The sequence below is a fragment of the Aedes albopictus genome, chromosome 3 (assembly GCF_035046485.1).
Source record: "Aedes albopictus strain Foshan chromosome 3, AalbF5, whole genome shotgun sequence".
NCBI lineage: Eukaryota > Metazoa > Arthropoda > Insecta > Diptera > Culicidae > Aedes > Aedes albopictus.
The window spans coordinates 40,276,404-40,290,950 of record NC_085138.1 but is presented as its reverse complement, the minus strand read 5'-3'; the positions used below and the strand labels follow the sequence as shown (position 1 = coordinate 40,290,950).

General features: G+C 40.1%; 2 protein-coding genes across 2 annotated transcripts in view; both read right to left on the bottom strand.

Annotated features, from left to right (window-relative positions):
- Nucleotides 1-971, bottom strand: part of LOC109429494 (RNA guanine-N7 methyltransferase activating subunit) — a 42,849-nt gene extending 41,878 nt beyond the window's left edge. The window contains exon 1 of the mRNA XM_029861438.2: nucleotides 579-971. Coding sequence (XP_029717298.2) covers nucleotides 579-971 — 393 coding nt within the window. The remainder of the gene's footprint in view (nucleotides 1-578) is intronic.
- Nucleotides 392-13,112, bottom strand: LOC109415718 (uncharacterized). Its single transcript, XM_029868530.2, has 4 exons — nucleotides 12,937-13,112; nucleotides 12,511-12,713; nucleotides 12,201-12,378; nucleotides 392-1,057 (listed from the first exon to the last, which is right to left on the bottom strand). The coding sequence occupies exons 1-4, from the start codon at nucleotides 13,049-13,051 to the stop codon at nucleotides 1,011-1,013; spliced, it is 543 nt and encodes a 180-aa protein (XP_029724390.2). The 5' UTR covers nucleotides 13,052-13,112; the 3' UTR covers nucleotides 392-1,010.
- Nucleotides 13,113-14,547: the final 1,435 nt, after the last annotated feature.

Below are 14,547 nucleotides of genomic sequence, written 5' to 3'. Positions count from 1 at the left end.
ATGGTACTCGAGTAAGAAAGGTTTGATAAGTATGGATAAAAATCTTAAATATTAGAATAGTTTAAATATTTTTTAAGATATTTTTTAATTATTAATATTTGAGATGGTTCGAATTTAAAAAAAATCTGGTGGCTGGGGGGGGGGCTGCCCCCCTCTGGCTACGCCCATGTTATGGGTCCAATCGATTCCGACCGGCCCAACACTACGGTTTACGACAAAAGGTTTAATTGACAGATTTCCAGCAGCAAGTTAATTCAACAGCAATTTTGCTGAGCAGTTCCAAACCGCTACACATTCTGCATACGCTGAAAAATGGAAACCTTAGCGTTCGCAAACTCGAGGAAAACACAGCTCAAGGCATGTTCTTTCAAAATCAGCAGCCCCATGCACATTCACTTCGTGTTTTTTTATTTACAGCCTTTATTTACAATCTTTCGAAATTGTTCTAAAAGAATGTAACTACACATTGTTCACACGCAGTTGGTTAAAAACAACAGAAAATTCGCCTTCAACGAAAGTTGTTCAGAACCACGTCCCCCACTCCGTACACAGCTGCCTTACGAGTAGTTCCTACCTACCGAGTTGTAGCGATTGTTGTCCCGTCCGCCCCCACGGTTGTTGTTGTTATTGTTGTTGTAGCGGCCCCCATGCTGCTGGTACGGCCGATCGCGATAGTCCTGGTTGCGGTTGTGGTGGTTGTAACGCCCACCACCCCTGCCGCCGCCGCCACGATGGTTGTTGAAGCGTCCTCGTCCACCACCGCCGCCGCCGCCACCGCCTCCATAACCGCCCTGGAAGTTGCGATTCTGCCAGGGTTCCAAAACCGGCGGAGACCGAACCGGTTGGGCACAGTACGCCATGAAATCCGCATCATTTTGCGAGAAGCGATCCCCGAACTGCTCCTCGCACTCGTTCAGGAATAGCTGATCCTCCTCCGAGAGGATGTTGATGTGTCTCTTTGGGTCAACCATTTTGTATGGTTGGTATCAGTGGTGTTGGTGGATTTGGCTTTAGTTTTCCCGCAGGATCTTCTCTCGCATCAGCAGCGAGTTGACGTCTGGAAAAAGATGATCATTGGATTTTATTAGAACACTTTATTTGGTATAGTAGATTTTATAAACATAAAAATGTGGAATACAAATTGAAATTAATGTACTGAAACAACTTTCCTTACACGAAGCTTATCCACCATCTCGTAGATAGGTACACTACATATTTATGGGAAAAATGGTGGCCAAAAATCCAAACAAAAGCATTTTAATATAGGGTCTGACTGCCATAAGTAATCTCACGCTTCCAAATTCATCCTATACGACAACAAGCGATCGGTAACGTACGATTGATTCTTTTCGTTTTCATGCGTACTCACTTCTAACAAAAATAAAAAAAAAGAAACAAAACAAACAACGCTTCAATCCTTTGTTTTTCGTAAGATGAAAATGGGAGCCACATAAGGTAACCAATACCATATCTTTTTTTTTCTTTTTTTTTTTTGTAGAGTGACCAGGTGGAGCTGCAGGGCAGCTAATAGCAAAGCCTGGACCCTTTCCCAAGTTTCCCCTACTAGGACCAATGCTCACGATGGACTAGACAATGTCGTCAACTTCAGCAAAGTGTGTGGTAATTAGTATTGGGTCGTAGTAATTTAAAAAAATACTGTGTTTAAGTACTCTCATCGCAGTAGTGTTTTGACCGAATGGAAGCTCCAAAGATGATTTGATAAATAAACAATATTTCAATAATCAAAAATCTCCTAAGTCACTGGACATCATTCAGAGATAAAAAAGACTGTCTATTTTAACGCCTTCAAAGAATTATTTCTGAGAAATATTCTCTCTCTCTCCTTGGCGTAACGTCCTCATTGGAACAAAGCCTGCTTCTCAGCTTAGTGTTCTATGAGCACTTCCACAGTTATTAACTGAGAGCTTCCTCTGCCAATGACCATTTTGCATGTGTATATCGTGTGGCAGGCACGAAGATACTCTATGCCCAGGGAAGTCAAGGAAATTTTCTTTACGAAAAGATCCTGGACCGACCGGGAATCGAACCCGTCACCCTCAGCATGGTCATGCTGAATACCCGTGCGTTTACCGCCTCGGCTATATGGGCCCCTGAGAAATATTATAAAAAGCAAATAAAAATATGTCATAACTAATTTTTAAATATTGGGAGGTATGGCGTCAGTGTTTGGAGGAATAACTCAAAAAAGGATGAAAGCTAAAGAATCCGTTTTTGAGTTATTCCTCCAAAGACTGAACGCCATACCTCCCAACATAATCATCAACAGTCGAAATTCGAAGAAAGTCAAACTAATTTTGAAAGATTTTATATTTCTGCAAATTATTCGGAGACAGCTACCAGAGCTAGCGTTTTTAGCCGATATGGGCAACTAGTTTTTCCGACAGCTTCCCCAAACAATAATCAAATAATATCCTAGGTTATTTTATAATTCTTTCTGAAAATTCTTTCAAGCTGATTACCAATAGTGTCAATAACCGATGTTGGCCATTGAAAGCACCAGCATCATTCCCAAATAACACTCATATTATTTAGTGTTAACACCTTTCGAGCTTCCATTCGAAGTTGTAAAGAAATCAGTCAAACCCTACAAAACCAAAAAAATAAGAAATACATATATAAACTCATTTCTAAAATCAACAGTTTTATCTTTACCTAATCAGTCCTTAATTGTCTAATAGTAATGAATTTAATTGTTAACATAACCTAATCTGTAAGGCTATAAGTCAACAACCATCCCCTATCCTATGTACTTTCGAATTCAAGTGATGAATGATGAGTGTAACGCAGAGACCTCCCCTACCCATTCTTGCGTTATGTTAAATTGAACAATTCTGGAGCAACATTTGAAAAGGGCATACAAGCATTGGTAAACAATGACTTCACACGTCGCTCCTGAGCCCTCATCAGCTTATTCACAAAAACTAAGACCGTTATCAGATAGAGCAAACATCGATCTTTCGGATAACGGTGTTCATTTGCGTGGGCGGGCTGCTGTTATGCCCTACGGAGCGTTTTCGAAAAAAGACACAAGACCTCTTGGGCCCTTTTCAAATGTTGCTCCAGAATTATTGTTGAATTTGAGGAAATTCAAAGAATGCAAAGATTAGGTCTATGCAAGCTGAATTATAACTTGTCTTTGACTTGTGATAAATGCACAACGGATACTCCTTTGGTTTCCATTAGCACTTACGGCCGATTCCTTCACTTGCGCTCAACACGTAAACCAGATATATCTAGCTCAAAGTCCAAGCAGTGGTGAATAAACTGGCGCTAAAGTGTTAATGGGTTAAACTCTCACATCACGTCAAGATTGAATATCCAGTGGGAGGGGTAACCAACATTGCATTGGCCGAGCCAGCTTTTTCTTTTTTCTTACTCACTCTCCTAAACATACACGAGAAAGAGCGAGATAAAAGAGGAGGCAAGCTGCCCCCTCTTCTATCTTTCTCCTTCTCGTGTATGTTTAGGAGAGTGAGTGAGAAAAAAGAAAATGCTGGCTCCGCCAATGGTAACCAATACCTTATCAAAGCAAAATATATTTTAAAATTTAAAAATCTTGCCAAAGAAGAACTACTACTTAAAAAATTGAAGTAGGTACGTAGCACAACTTTTTAACAATGCATGGCAAAAGGCTCACCGCAAACAAAATGTTATGCACAGTAACCTTATTCGCAACTATGAAGTTTCCGAATGTGCGTGAAGGTTTACGTGAGAAAAAACGGTTACTCCAAGTTACTCAATGAGTAATCAGCTATTGCTCTTGAGGTGAAATAAATAGCAATGGATCACTAGTATAACTAAAACGGCCGCTATGAAATAAACAGATAGCGCCACCGTAGCCTTGTGTGTTTGACGTAACTCGACTGCTGTCACTCTGTTACCATCCATATACGGTGGCGCTTTTGTTTTGACGCGGTGAGTAGCGGAAAAGTCGGCTTCAATGATCCATTATAAGAAAAAAACAACCTAGATGCCCTTTCTGATTCCACGCGTGTAGGGGAAAACAGGATAAGACAGACCACCTGCTGTTCAGCATAAAAATGCCTCTTTCCAAAAACTTTTACCTAGTACTCTGTTTAAGTACTGGATATTTGTCATTTCGAGCCATTTTGTGCAAAGTTTACATTTAGATTTTCAATGCAAACAAAGCAAACAAATATTTTGTTTCGTGATGATGTATTTGATCTAAAATTGTAGCAAAAAAAACAAGGGGAATGACACTTTCCTTGCTAATCGGAAAAATCCGCATTTATCCGTTGCTAACCGTCGTTAACTGAGTCTAACTGTTGCCAAGACTGTTGCTCAGTTAGCAACAGCGACTGTTGGGAACGGAATAATGCAGATTTTTTGGTTAGAAAAGGATATGACATTTCCCTTGGCATAAAAGTATTTTGATTCGGAAAAACGTTTTCAAACAAAAAAAAAATAACCCTTTCATAACTTACCAGGAATGCTAACAAAACATAAGAGGAGCAGGATTGAGATTTAAAAGTTTGTGTAAGGATTTGAATCTTTACTTGAGTAAGGTTGCAAACCAATACACGATGACAACATTAACGCCACCAAACACCATATTGCCACAGTCAGTGATGAATTGAAACATTTCAAGTGGTGAAATTAATTAGTATGGGAAATTAACCGATTGCAGCGCCACGCTATTGCCACTTGTGTTGCCGATTTCAAATGGTCGTTAAATTCCTTACACAGTTTCGGAACTGGACTTGGATGTCTGTTCTCTGTGCTCGCGCTTCTTCAATTCCGCCATTTTTTGTTTTGCATGCAACAGGAATCCACAATGCCGCGGATGCATGCAAACAGAGTGATGCTCTGGAGTGGGCTCACTACAGTGTACACGCGCGTGTGGTGATTCCACATTGGTGTGGTGTGATTGGTGTGAGAGAACTGAGGTGCGCAGAAAGTATATTTCTCTTGGGTGGTGAGTTCAGTTTCGCTCTATGGCTTTGCTTTACCGGCACTCTCGCGCACTGAATAGTTTCAACTACCAGTGAAAACATTCTCTTTGTCTCCCTGGTGATACGGTACATGCATCCTCAGAGAGACCGGTTCCCTCGCTCGTCAGTGCCGAACTCTAGTGAAATGCCATCACTGACTCAGGGTATTGATAACTTCGAGAGTTGGTGTTTTCAGCAAAGTTGTTAGGTTGGTCAAAGACTTACAGTTGATGGATAGTATGGTTTAAAGTTCCACAAAAAAGCGGCGCTAGAGAATTTACAAATTTCAAATTTCATGTATCTCAGGCCCCCATTACTTGGAAAGATGGTTTCTTCAGCAAAATTTAGTGAGTCAAAAACTTGCAGTGGATTTACCATTTGATGCGAGATTTCGCCACTAGAAGACGCTAGTTTCCATTTTGCAAAAGCTGGCAAACTATTAGAATTTCTCAAAAAGTATTTTTCAAGCTGAATTTTTTTTTCACTTTGGACATATTGTATTCGAATCAAATGGTAATTAAAGACGAACATATTTTTCATAAATGTTCAAAAATTGATTTGATTTGTTTCACTTGGTCCCAAGATACAAAAGTTAATAAAACGACAGTCAAAAAGATGTATTCTGCTTGAAGTACTGCATCTTCGTGTAGAGCTAGCCAATCAAGTCCAAATTTGTAGCATTTACAGATAACAAGATGAGGAACTATTAGTCAAAATTTGAAAATTTTAAGAGTTACGGCTAGTTGAATGTTTTCAAGATAAATAATAAAATTGGTATGCTTTTGTAAATGTAAATGTAATATTAAACTGAAAGTTCTTGATCTACCAAACAACTCTGCCGAAGCAACAATATTTCTAATTATTCAGGATCCTGAGATAAACGAAACTAAAAATGTGTATACCTTCTACCGCCTCCTAGTGGAAAGATTTGAAATCATACGGCCCATCAATTTAAAGTTCTTGACCAGCCAAACAACTTTGTCGAGGACACCAACTGTCTAAATAATAAGGTTACGTCTGTCTTTGATATCACAAGAATCACCGACTCATATATCTCAGGACCCTGATTACTTAGAGAGTTATTTTTAAGTATCTTCAGTTTAAAAGTCGGTTGGTTTAAGGTTATACTTGCCTAGTGGTAGTTGAAATTTTGGAAAACCATGCACATTATATTTATTTATAAAAGAAAAGTTGAAACTTTTTAAAAAGTGCCCAAAAATTTACAAATTTTGACTGCTAGTTTCTCAATTAGTCAAAACTTATAGGAAACTTTTTGAGAAATCATTTGCAAACTATTACAAACTTTTATTTAGCATCAACCAGTGACGAAATCTCACGTCAAATGGTAAATTAGCTGTAAGTCTTTGATTTATCAAACAACTTTTCCGAAGACACCAACTCTCTAAGTAAGGTACACCGGGGCAAGTTGAAACAGGTGGGGCAAAATGAAACGCGAAGTTTTGAAATAGTTTTCAATACATTTTAGAAACTTTTCTTTCGCCAAAAGATTGTTTGAATCAAAAACTATGTGTTATGTTGAATGCTGTTCATCATCATTGGATAACATCATGTTAACCAGCTGTTTCATCTTGCCCCACCCGTTTCAACTTGCCCCGGTGTACCTTAATTAAGATTTTTTATCACTGTCTATTTGTCTCTGAGATCACAGAAGTTGTTCTTAGGGTCCTAAGTGGTATGCAGATCCTCTAGTATGCTTTTGATTCAATAAATTCTCTCAAACAAATTATAGCATTTTCACTTGAATAGACGACATTGCATAGATTATTGAAGAAATGTTTATCTCGTCGGCGTGATGAGTTATATGCTGAAAAATCTAAATATCTGGCGGTGTGAAGTAATGGATCTCAGCGCGCTAGTCTTTGGGACAAAACTAGAAGAATATGGGTGGTACTAAACCGAAGATGGGTGCCGGTGTCATTCACCTTCATGTAGGAATATTCATACTACTGATAGCAATAACTTGGCCCTCCGAGCCATTTATCACAAAACGGATTTTCAATAGAATAAAGTTCTCCGTGAAGCAGTGAAGATAATGCAATAATATAATTACAAATTCGGGCAAATTTGGCTGATTATTCTGGTTCTAACATGATGGGCATTTTCGTGACGTTACAACGCGAGCAGAACCCTGTTTAAAACTGAACGGGCGTTGTAACGTCACGAAATGTAAAAGTCGATTATCCAAAAACAAATCCAAAATTTATATGTTTTATTTCATTGAATTGAAGAACCAACCAATAAATTTCAATGGTAGAAAAAAAAATAGAATATCATAAAAATCCGAGCAGATTTTTTAAGATGTTGGTTTCGCGGTAGAGAGGGTCGGATTCTAGCGCGTTGTAATCGTTTTAATGAGTTATAGTGAAAAATCTGTCTACGAATGCGTCAAAACGTTGTAACGTCACGGTAGAATGTGTCAAGACCGTTCGCAATGCTGTTTTATTTTGTATGGCGAGTTTTAAAATTTTTAAAACTCGCCATACAAAATAAAACAGCATTGCGAACGGCCTAAGGTCGTCTTCAGTGTCTTGTACTTGACTCGACTTTACAGATATTCCCCTAACAAGAAGCCCAGGTTAATCATCACAATTAAGAAATTTTCTATAAAACCTTCCCTAGGTTCCTTTCGAAATTGCTTCCAGGAATTCCTTTCGGAAAGTCTTCCATGGATTTCTTTAAAGTTCTGTAGATCATGTTTTCCAACCTTGACTCTCGCGACCCCCTAATCTGTTGTCACCCCGCTTTTCGTAAAACAATTGAAGCGTGCCTGCAAGCAGTTGGGGGTCGTGAAACGAAGGTTGGGAAACTATGCTTCAGAACATCTCCCATGTATTGCTACAGAATTTCCTCTAGAATTTCCTTAGAAATTCTTTAGAAAATCCACCAGAAATTTCTTCAAAAATTCCTTCTAGAAAATCTTCTATGGATTCCCTTAAAAAATCATCCATTGTTTTGAGGAATCCGTACGAGAACTTGTGAATGACAACGTTTCCTTCAAAAATTCTCCAAGGAATTCTTTTAGAAATCAACCCTTCCAAGGATTCCAAGTTCAAGGAAACCTTCTATGGATTTCTTCCAATATACATTATTTATTTTTTCCAGAATTTACTCTAAGAATTCGACCAAGGTTTCTTTAAGAAACTCTTCCCTCATGAATTTCTCCAAAAAAATCTTTTATCTATATTTCTGAATTCCTTCTGAAATTTCACCAGGAATAACTTTAGAAATTCTTCTAGGGGTGCATGAACTCTTTACATCAGACATTTCTCCAGGGAACTTTCTACAGCGTCCTTTGGAAACTCTTTCAAAGGATTCTTCCATAGGGTTTTCAAGTGTTTTTCTCAGAATATCTTTCACCAGAGATTTGTTCAGGAATTGCTCTAGGACAGGGATTGTCAGCATTCACAGTACGGTGCGTAAAAAGCCTGTGCTACATACAATCTCAAGTGCTGGTCTCCCGTTGTTGCCGAGGCACAGATACCTATGAGTGAGAGCCTTCGTGCGAGAGACAAATTGCAGCACTAACTATAGGGAGAGAGTGCTTGTCACAGTGCATTTGTTTGGTACATTCAATGTACAGAAAAAAAAACACCTAATAAATTAATTAAAGAGTTTGTGTTTTCGGCATGTTGTTAAGCTTGTCATGGACTTACAAGGGATGCATCGTTTGATTCGAAATTTCATTAATGTTGCGTAAAGTCAAGCACTGTGTCAAGCACAGAGACAAACACAGAGAGAGTGCATACGACATAGTGCGAGAGACAGGAGACCGCCAGCGCACGGAAAAGAAAGTGTGCAACACACAACCGATTGCACGTACTCGCATCCCTCTAGTTTGTTGTGCATTCTCGTAGCAGCGTGTGCGGCGCTCAAAGACTTGTAAGTCACACCCTATCCCTGCACTAGGGAATAAATTGAAAATTCTCACATGAATGTGTTCAGGAATTTATTTGGCGGTTTATGCAGGAGATCCGACAGGAATTCCTCCAGAGATTCTTGTATTAATACTTTCAGTGATTCAGGCAGGAATACCTCCAAAGATTTCTACAGGAGTTCACACACATATTCCTTGAGAATGTTGTCTAGATACCTCTCCATGTATTTCCATAGAAATTAAACCGACATTTCCTGTGACGATACCTCTATTAATTTCTCTAAAGATTCTTTGAGAAATTTACTCAAAAACATTACCTAGGCAATTTCTACAGGGATTCCTTTAGACATATCTCTAGAGTATTTTCTAGGGATCTTTTTAAACATTTATCTATGTGTTTCTCCATGACTTTTTGTTCGGATGTTCGTCCATAGATTTCTCCAGAAATACTGTCGAAAAATCCTCCAAAAATATTGTTAAAGAATTTCTGCAGAAATTTCCCGATAAAATTTTCAAATTTTTTTTCTAGAACCTCCAACAAGGATTTCCCAAGAAGTTTCTCTAGAAGGTTCTTAAGACGTTCCTCCTGAAATTCTTGAAGAATTTCCCTGGGATTACTTCAAATGTTCTTCGGTAGATTGATTCAGAAGTACTTCCTGAGATTTCCACAAGGATTCTATGGAAGGATTTTTTTTTAGAAATTCCGACTAGCATTCTTTTCTTCAAAGAGATATGTTTATCTCCAGAAACTTCTTCAGAATTTTAGGAATTTCTTCAAAATATTTCTTTACTGAGTTCGGTCTGGAGGTGCTTCGGTTTGGCCGCGTTGGCGTCGTCAGTTACCTGTGTGTATTCGGAGGTTTTCAGTGTTAAGATGCCGCGCTTGTCGGTGTCGATGAGGAACACATAGTACTGGATTCATGGATGGATATTTATTGGTGAGTTCGTTTTATATTATAAAAATAAATAACAACATATAATATATACTTACAAAGTATAAAGTTAGACAATATTTTTCGTGTATCTCTCTCTCTCTCTTCTTGGCGTAACGTCCTCACTGGGACAAAGCCTGCTTCTCAGCTTAGTGTTCTATGAGCACTTCCACAGTTATTAACTGAGAGCTTCCTCTGCCAATGACCATTTTGCATGTGTATATCGTGTGGCAGGCACGAAGATACTCTATGCCCAAGGAAGTCAAGGAAATTTCCTTTACGAAAAGATCCTGGACCGACCGGGAATCGAACCCGTCACCCTCAGCATGGTCATGCTGAATACCCGTGCGTTTACCGCCTCGGCTATATGGGCCCTCAACTCAACAGTTTTCGTGTATATATGCCTCAAATATTGAAAGGTTTATCACATCAAGTGTCGGCTCATGTGTTGGAGTTAATTTATGTTAATTATGTTATTCTCTTTACTTTTTACATTTACGAAATAATTTGAATGGTTCGTCATCTTTGGTGTCGACATGTGCTATATGTACAGGGTGGCAACGTAGAAATGATACACTCGAAAACTGATACAAAATTCAAACAGGATTATATTTTTCTGTAAATTTACTTTTAATAACACAACAAACTATTAAACTTACAAAGTATTTGGTTCAATAATCATTCCTCTTTGTTTTGAATTACGGCCCGCAGACGCTTCTCGAAGTTATTACAAGTCGCACGCACCTCTTCGTCTGACATTTCATCCCAAATTTTTACCAAACGGGTTTCAAAGGTATCTAAAACCAAGTTCTTCGTGTCGCCCAGGGTCCGTAGCATAAATTTCCATGTACAAAAGTCCAGTGGGTTCAAATCGGGAGACGAAACCAGCTATTACGATAAGCTGATGAAGCACGGTAAATTTTGCTTGCATCACTGTTCAACAACTACTGCCTTATGCGTCAGTACTGAGTCCTGCTGGAAACAAAAACTTTCTTTTCCAAACAGTTTCTTGGCACTGGGGAATAGGTGATCTTTGATGACGTGTTGTAAAAAGTACTCTTTGTTGATTTTTATGCCCCTGCCGATGAACAACAATGGTAATTGGCCTTTTGTTGATATGGCGCCCCAAACCATCATCGCTGCAGCACTTCGATATCGTTGAACCTCTCGTTTGTCGGCAGGAATTTCACGAAGACTTGCTTTATACACACGATCATTTTGTTTATTCAGAGACGCTTCCAAAGTAAAAAAATCTTCGTCCGAAAAAAAAAAATGTTTTGAGTAGCGTGCGTTTTGAACAAAACGCGAGATCTGGCAACCCTGTCGGAAATATTCTTCTGAGTCAATCCGTAAATCATTTGTATCTTAAAACCCCCATATCTAAGATCCCGTTTCCCCAAGCACACTTGTTTTCAATGCAATAACATGATTGGCAACGTATGGCTCCCAAACTAGTGTATCACTTTCATGTTGCCACCCTGTACTTTAAGAGGTTGCATGAATCACATCACTTATCAAAGCGAATCCAAGGCATGCGACTTTTCCCCCTCCCCACTAACTAAAATTCCTTCCCGTGGCAATCGTGGAGTAAATGAGGTGATCTCGGTCTCTAGTAGCAACGTACGTCATGTTAACATTCCTTCTCTTCCTTGATGACCGTAAGGACGTGGCCGGCGCCGTTATGGACCCAATAAATTTTGGAATTCTCGAAAATGCACATTGAGAGCGGTAGCTACCACTCCCAAGCTCCGTTTGTTAGTTCGATTGTTCTGGTCAATCACGGAGTAGCAACTACGAATTGTACGGCCATCTATGCTCATGCTCATGCTCAATTCATCAAAATATTTCTTTTGGAATTTCTTCGGAAATTCTTACTAGGGTTAAACAAAACCTACAAAATTTCACCTGCAAGATTACAAAAAATTTTCTCATGCAAAACATATTAATTTTCCATGAAAATACAGAATGGACTTATTCAGGGTCTTCTATTTTACCGAGTTTTTTCTTCTGCAAATGCGGATACTACACACAAAATGACACATTAATGACCATTCAGCGACTGAATGTTTGCTGGATGTCCGCCGGACCCCACCGGAAGTTTAATATGAGGCAAGCCTCGTTGGATAAAATTTAATGTACGACTCATGCTGAAAAAATAACTTTTTGTAACTCATTAGTAACGAGTCGTTACATAAATAATTATTGCTTCAACTGCAATAAGGGAATCATTTTCGTTTGTTTCCTGATTACCATAGCAACTATCACACTGAGTTTAAATCTGTAAAGTGTCATCCTATTGATGACAACATAGAAGACACTTCTCACAGGTACCTTGCCTATCAACTTTGTCTGCAAGGCCATCTTGGATTGTACCCTCAGCCCCCGGATATATGTACTCACATTTTTCCGATATGATATTGTTGTAGATCAGCGCGTAGAATCCCTTCTCGCTCGGGAAATAACGATCGTACGTGGCAGTTTCGACGGGCTCAAACATCCACCCCAGATGCGTCCGACACTTGGGACACACGCAAAGCTTCCACGCGTAGCCAGGGAACCACGAGTGCAACGATATCCACTGAAAAAGAGTCAAACGAATGATTTTAGACACGGTCTTTTACAGTAAGCTATTCTCTCTTTGAAGGAATCATGACACTAGACAACGGACTAGCATGTTCTATCGAGCTACCCGACTGGTGGTCTAACTCACCGATTCTATTTTGGCACAGTACGCCTGTTGAACGATGACGATTTTGAACCGGATTCCAAGCGTATTCTGGACCTCCTGCACGGTGACCTGCTTCCCGGTGGATAAGGTCTGATTGCTGAAACCGAGTGCCAGCGGGCTGTGTTTGTTCAGTAGAAAGTTCGACAGGCTGACGTCATGGCCACAGGAACGACAGATAAAGAAATCTAGAACCACACCAGACGCATTAGAACAACGGTACCCGAGACGTGGCTGGGAACCGAACAACCTTGCTGACTAATTAGATTATGCTCGACTCGCAGGTAAGCTCAAGTGAGGTAAAAAAGGAAAATATTTATACTTACCGTGCACGTCTTTTGCCGGAGACGAAAAACGCCCATCTTCCGAAGGAAATACGAAATAATAAACAGTAATTTCAAAGGAACTTACCTTCCACTACCGTTTCCTCCGGGGAGGACACCAAAATCGACGAGCTGAACAGTTGAAAAACGAAGAAAATCACCAACAAAATATGCATCAAGAGCCGACTTTCATTCCACTTCATAGCTTTCGGACGTACGCACTGACGGACGATGGGGCTCTGACTGGTACGACAAGCATCACAAAACGGCCTGTCAAACTTTGCAGGCGGCTCAGTAGCTTGAAGTTAGCCGCTTTCGATTTGGGCGCGGGGGCTAATGTGAACTACAATGAAAGCGGCTGTTTTGAACAGAAAAATGCGTTGAAAACATGTGATTTTTTGGCAAACAAACAGAAGTAACAAATGCAAATCTTGCAAGCAATTACTTTAATAAGAAGAAAACGTTACTATTTGACAAATTGTCATGGTTAAACTTTATTCAAAAGTACCGTAAATATGTGGAAGCTTCCCTGGAAGCACCACTTATGTCACAAAGCTAGTGAGCATCATGCCACTTATCCGTTTACATTCATAGATGCAACTACTTATCAGCTCTAATGATGCATTAACACGCGTAGCCGTCACACAGCCATCCATCGCTAGAACCACGCCTGTTTGTTGATCCATATATAAAGGCAAACAAATCTCGACTCCCTTCGGGTAGTCTGCTTTCATACGGGATCAAAGGGAATAAGCCACCAGTACGGTTACCAGAACGCACGAACATTGGTTTCTGATGCACAACCGATGCTCGCACCCATTACTGGAATGGGTATCTAACAATATTCATGTCCAGCCACAATCGATGTCCGTCGAAAGCTCCGACGAGAAGCAAGAAGAAGAAGCAAAAGAGGAAGAAGAACCGCATCAAACATCCATCAATATGCTCGGGATGTGTGCGCTGATCTTCAGTTTGAGGATAAATGCCCCCCTCGATATATGATGCCCTCTTGCCTTGGTCCTTAGAGGCCGGTTTTCAGGCAAAGAAAGTATCTCCGTATGAAGACCATTGACTACCTTTTTGGTATAACAAAACAATATATAAGTTACTGAACGGCCCACACCGCCATCATCAAACCAGAACTTAGCCATATCGAACGTAAGCATTATTCCCACATTGCCCGCGCCCAGGGCACAGCAACAGACAGCAACAACAACAACAACATCAACGACGACGACGACGACAATCGCGCGACCCATCAGCATTCCACGTTCTGCTGACATCGCGCGCCACCAGACACCACCCATCCGGCCAACCACAATAGCAACTAAGTAGGCCATAAGCAAACCCATGAAGAACACTTTTGGAAATTAATAAAATCATTCTTGATCAGGCCTTCAGCCAGGAAAGTTCTTTTTTAAAAACCCGTACCCGAAGGTCCGGTCGATTTTTGGCGCAGTCGGTAGGATGCGCAAAGTGTTAGTTGCTTAAACTTCGCGTGTGAAAAACTTCCACCTATTGGACAACCAGGGACCAGCAGCCTATTGGAAAGTGCCAGGGAGGAGGCGTTTTACTTCAACAAGAGACGACAGCACGGCGCATTCGGACGGGAGCTCATCCGTGAAAACGTTGGCGACGGATTATCGCTGATTAGTGGTGAGTCCCCCAGTTTTCTTTATTTTATCTTTATTTTTTTTCG

What these genes read in the sequence shown, in the direction of transcription:
- LOC109415718 (XM_029868530.2), bottom strand. Translation starts at nt 13,051, where the DNA reads ATGAAGTGGAATGAAAGTCGGCTCTTGATGCATATTTTGTTGGTGATT. An exon ending in GGAGGAAACGGTAGTGGAAG is followed by an intron (nt 12,714 to 12,936) that starts GTAAGTTCCTTT and finishes GTGTGGTTCTAG; the next exon opens with ATTTCTTTATCTGTCGTTCC. An exon ending in ACTGTGCCAAAATAGAATCG is followed by an intron (nt 12,379 to 12,510) that starts GTGAGTTAGACC and finishes ACTCTTTTTCAG; the next exon opens with TGGATATCGTTGCACTCGTG.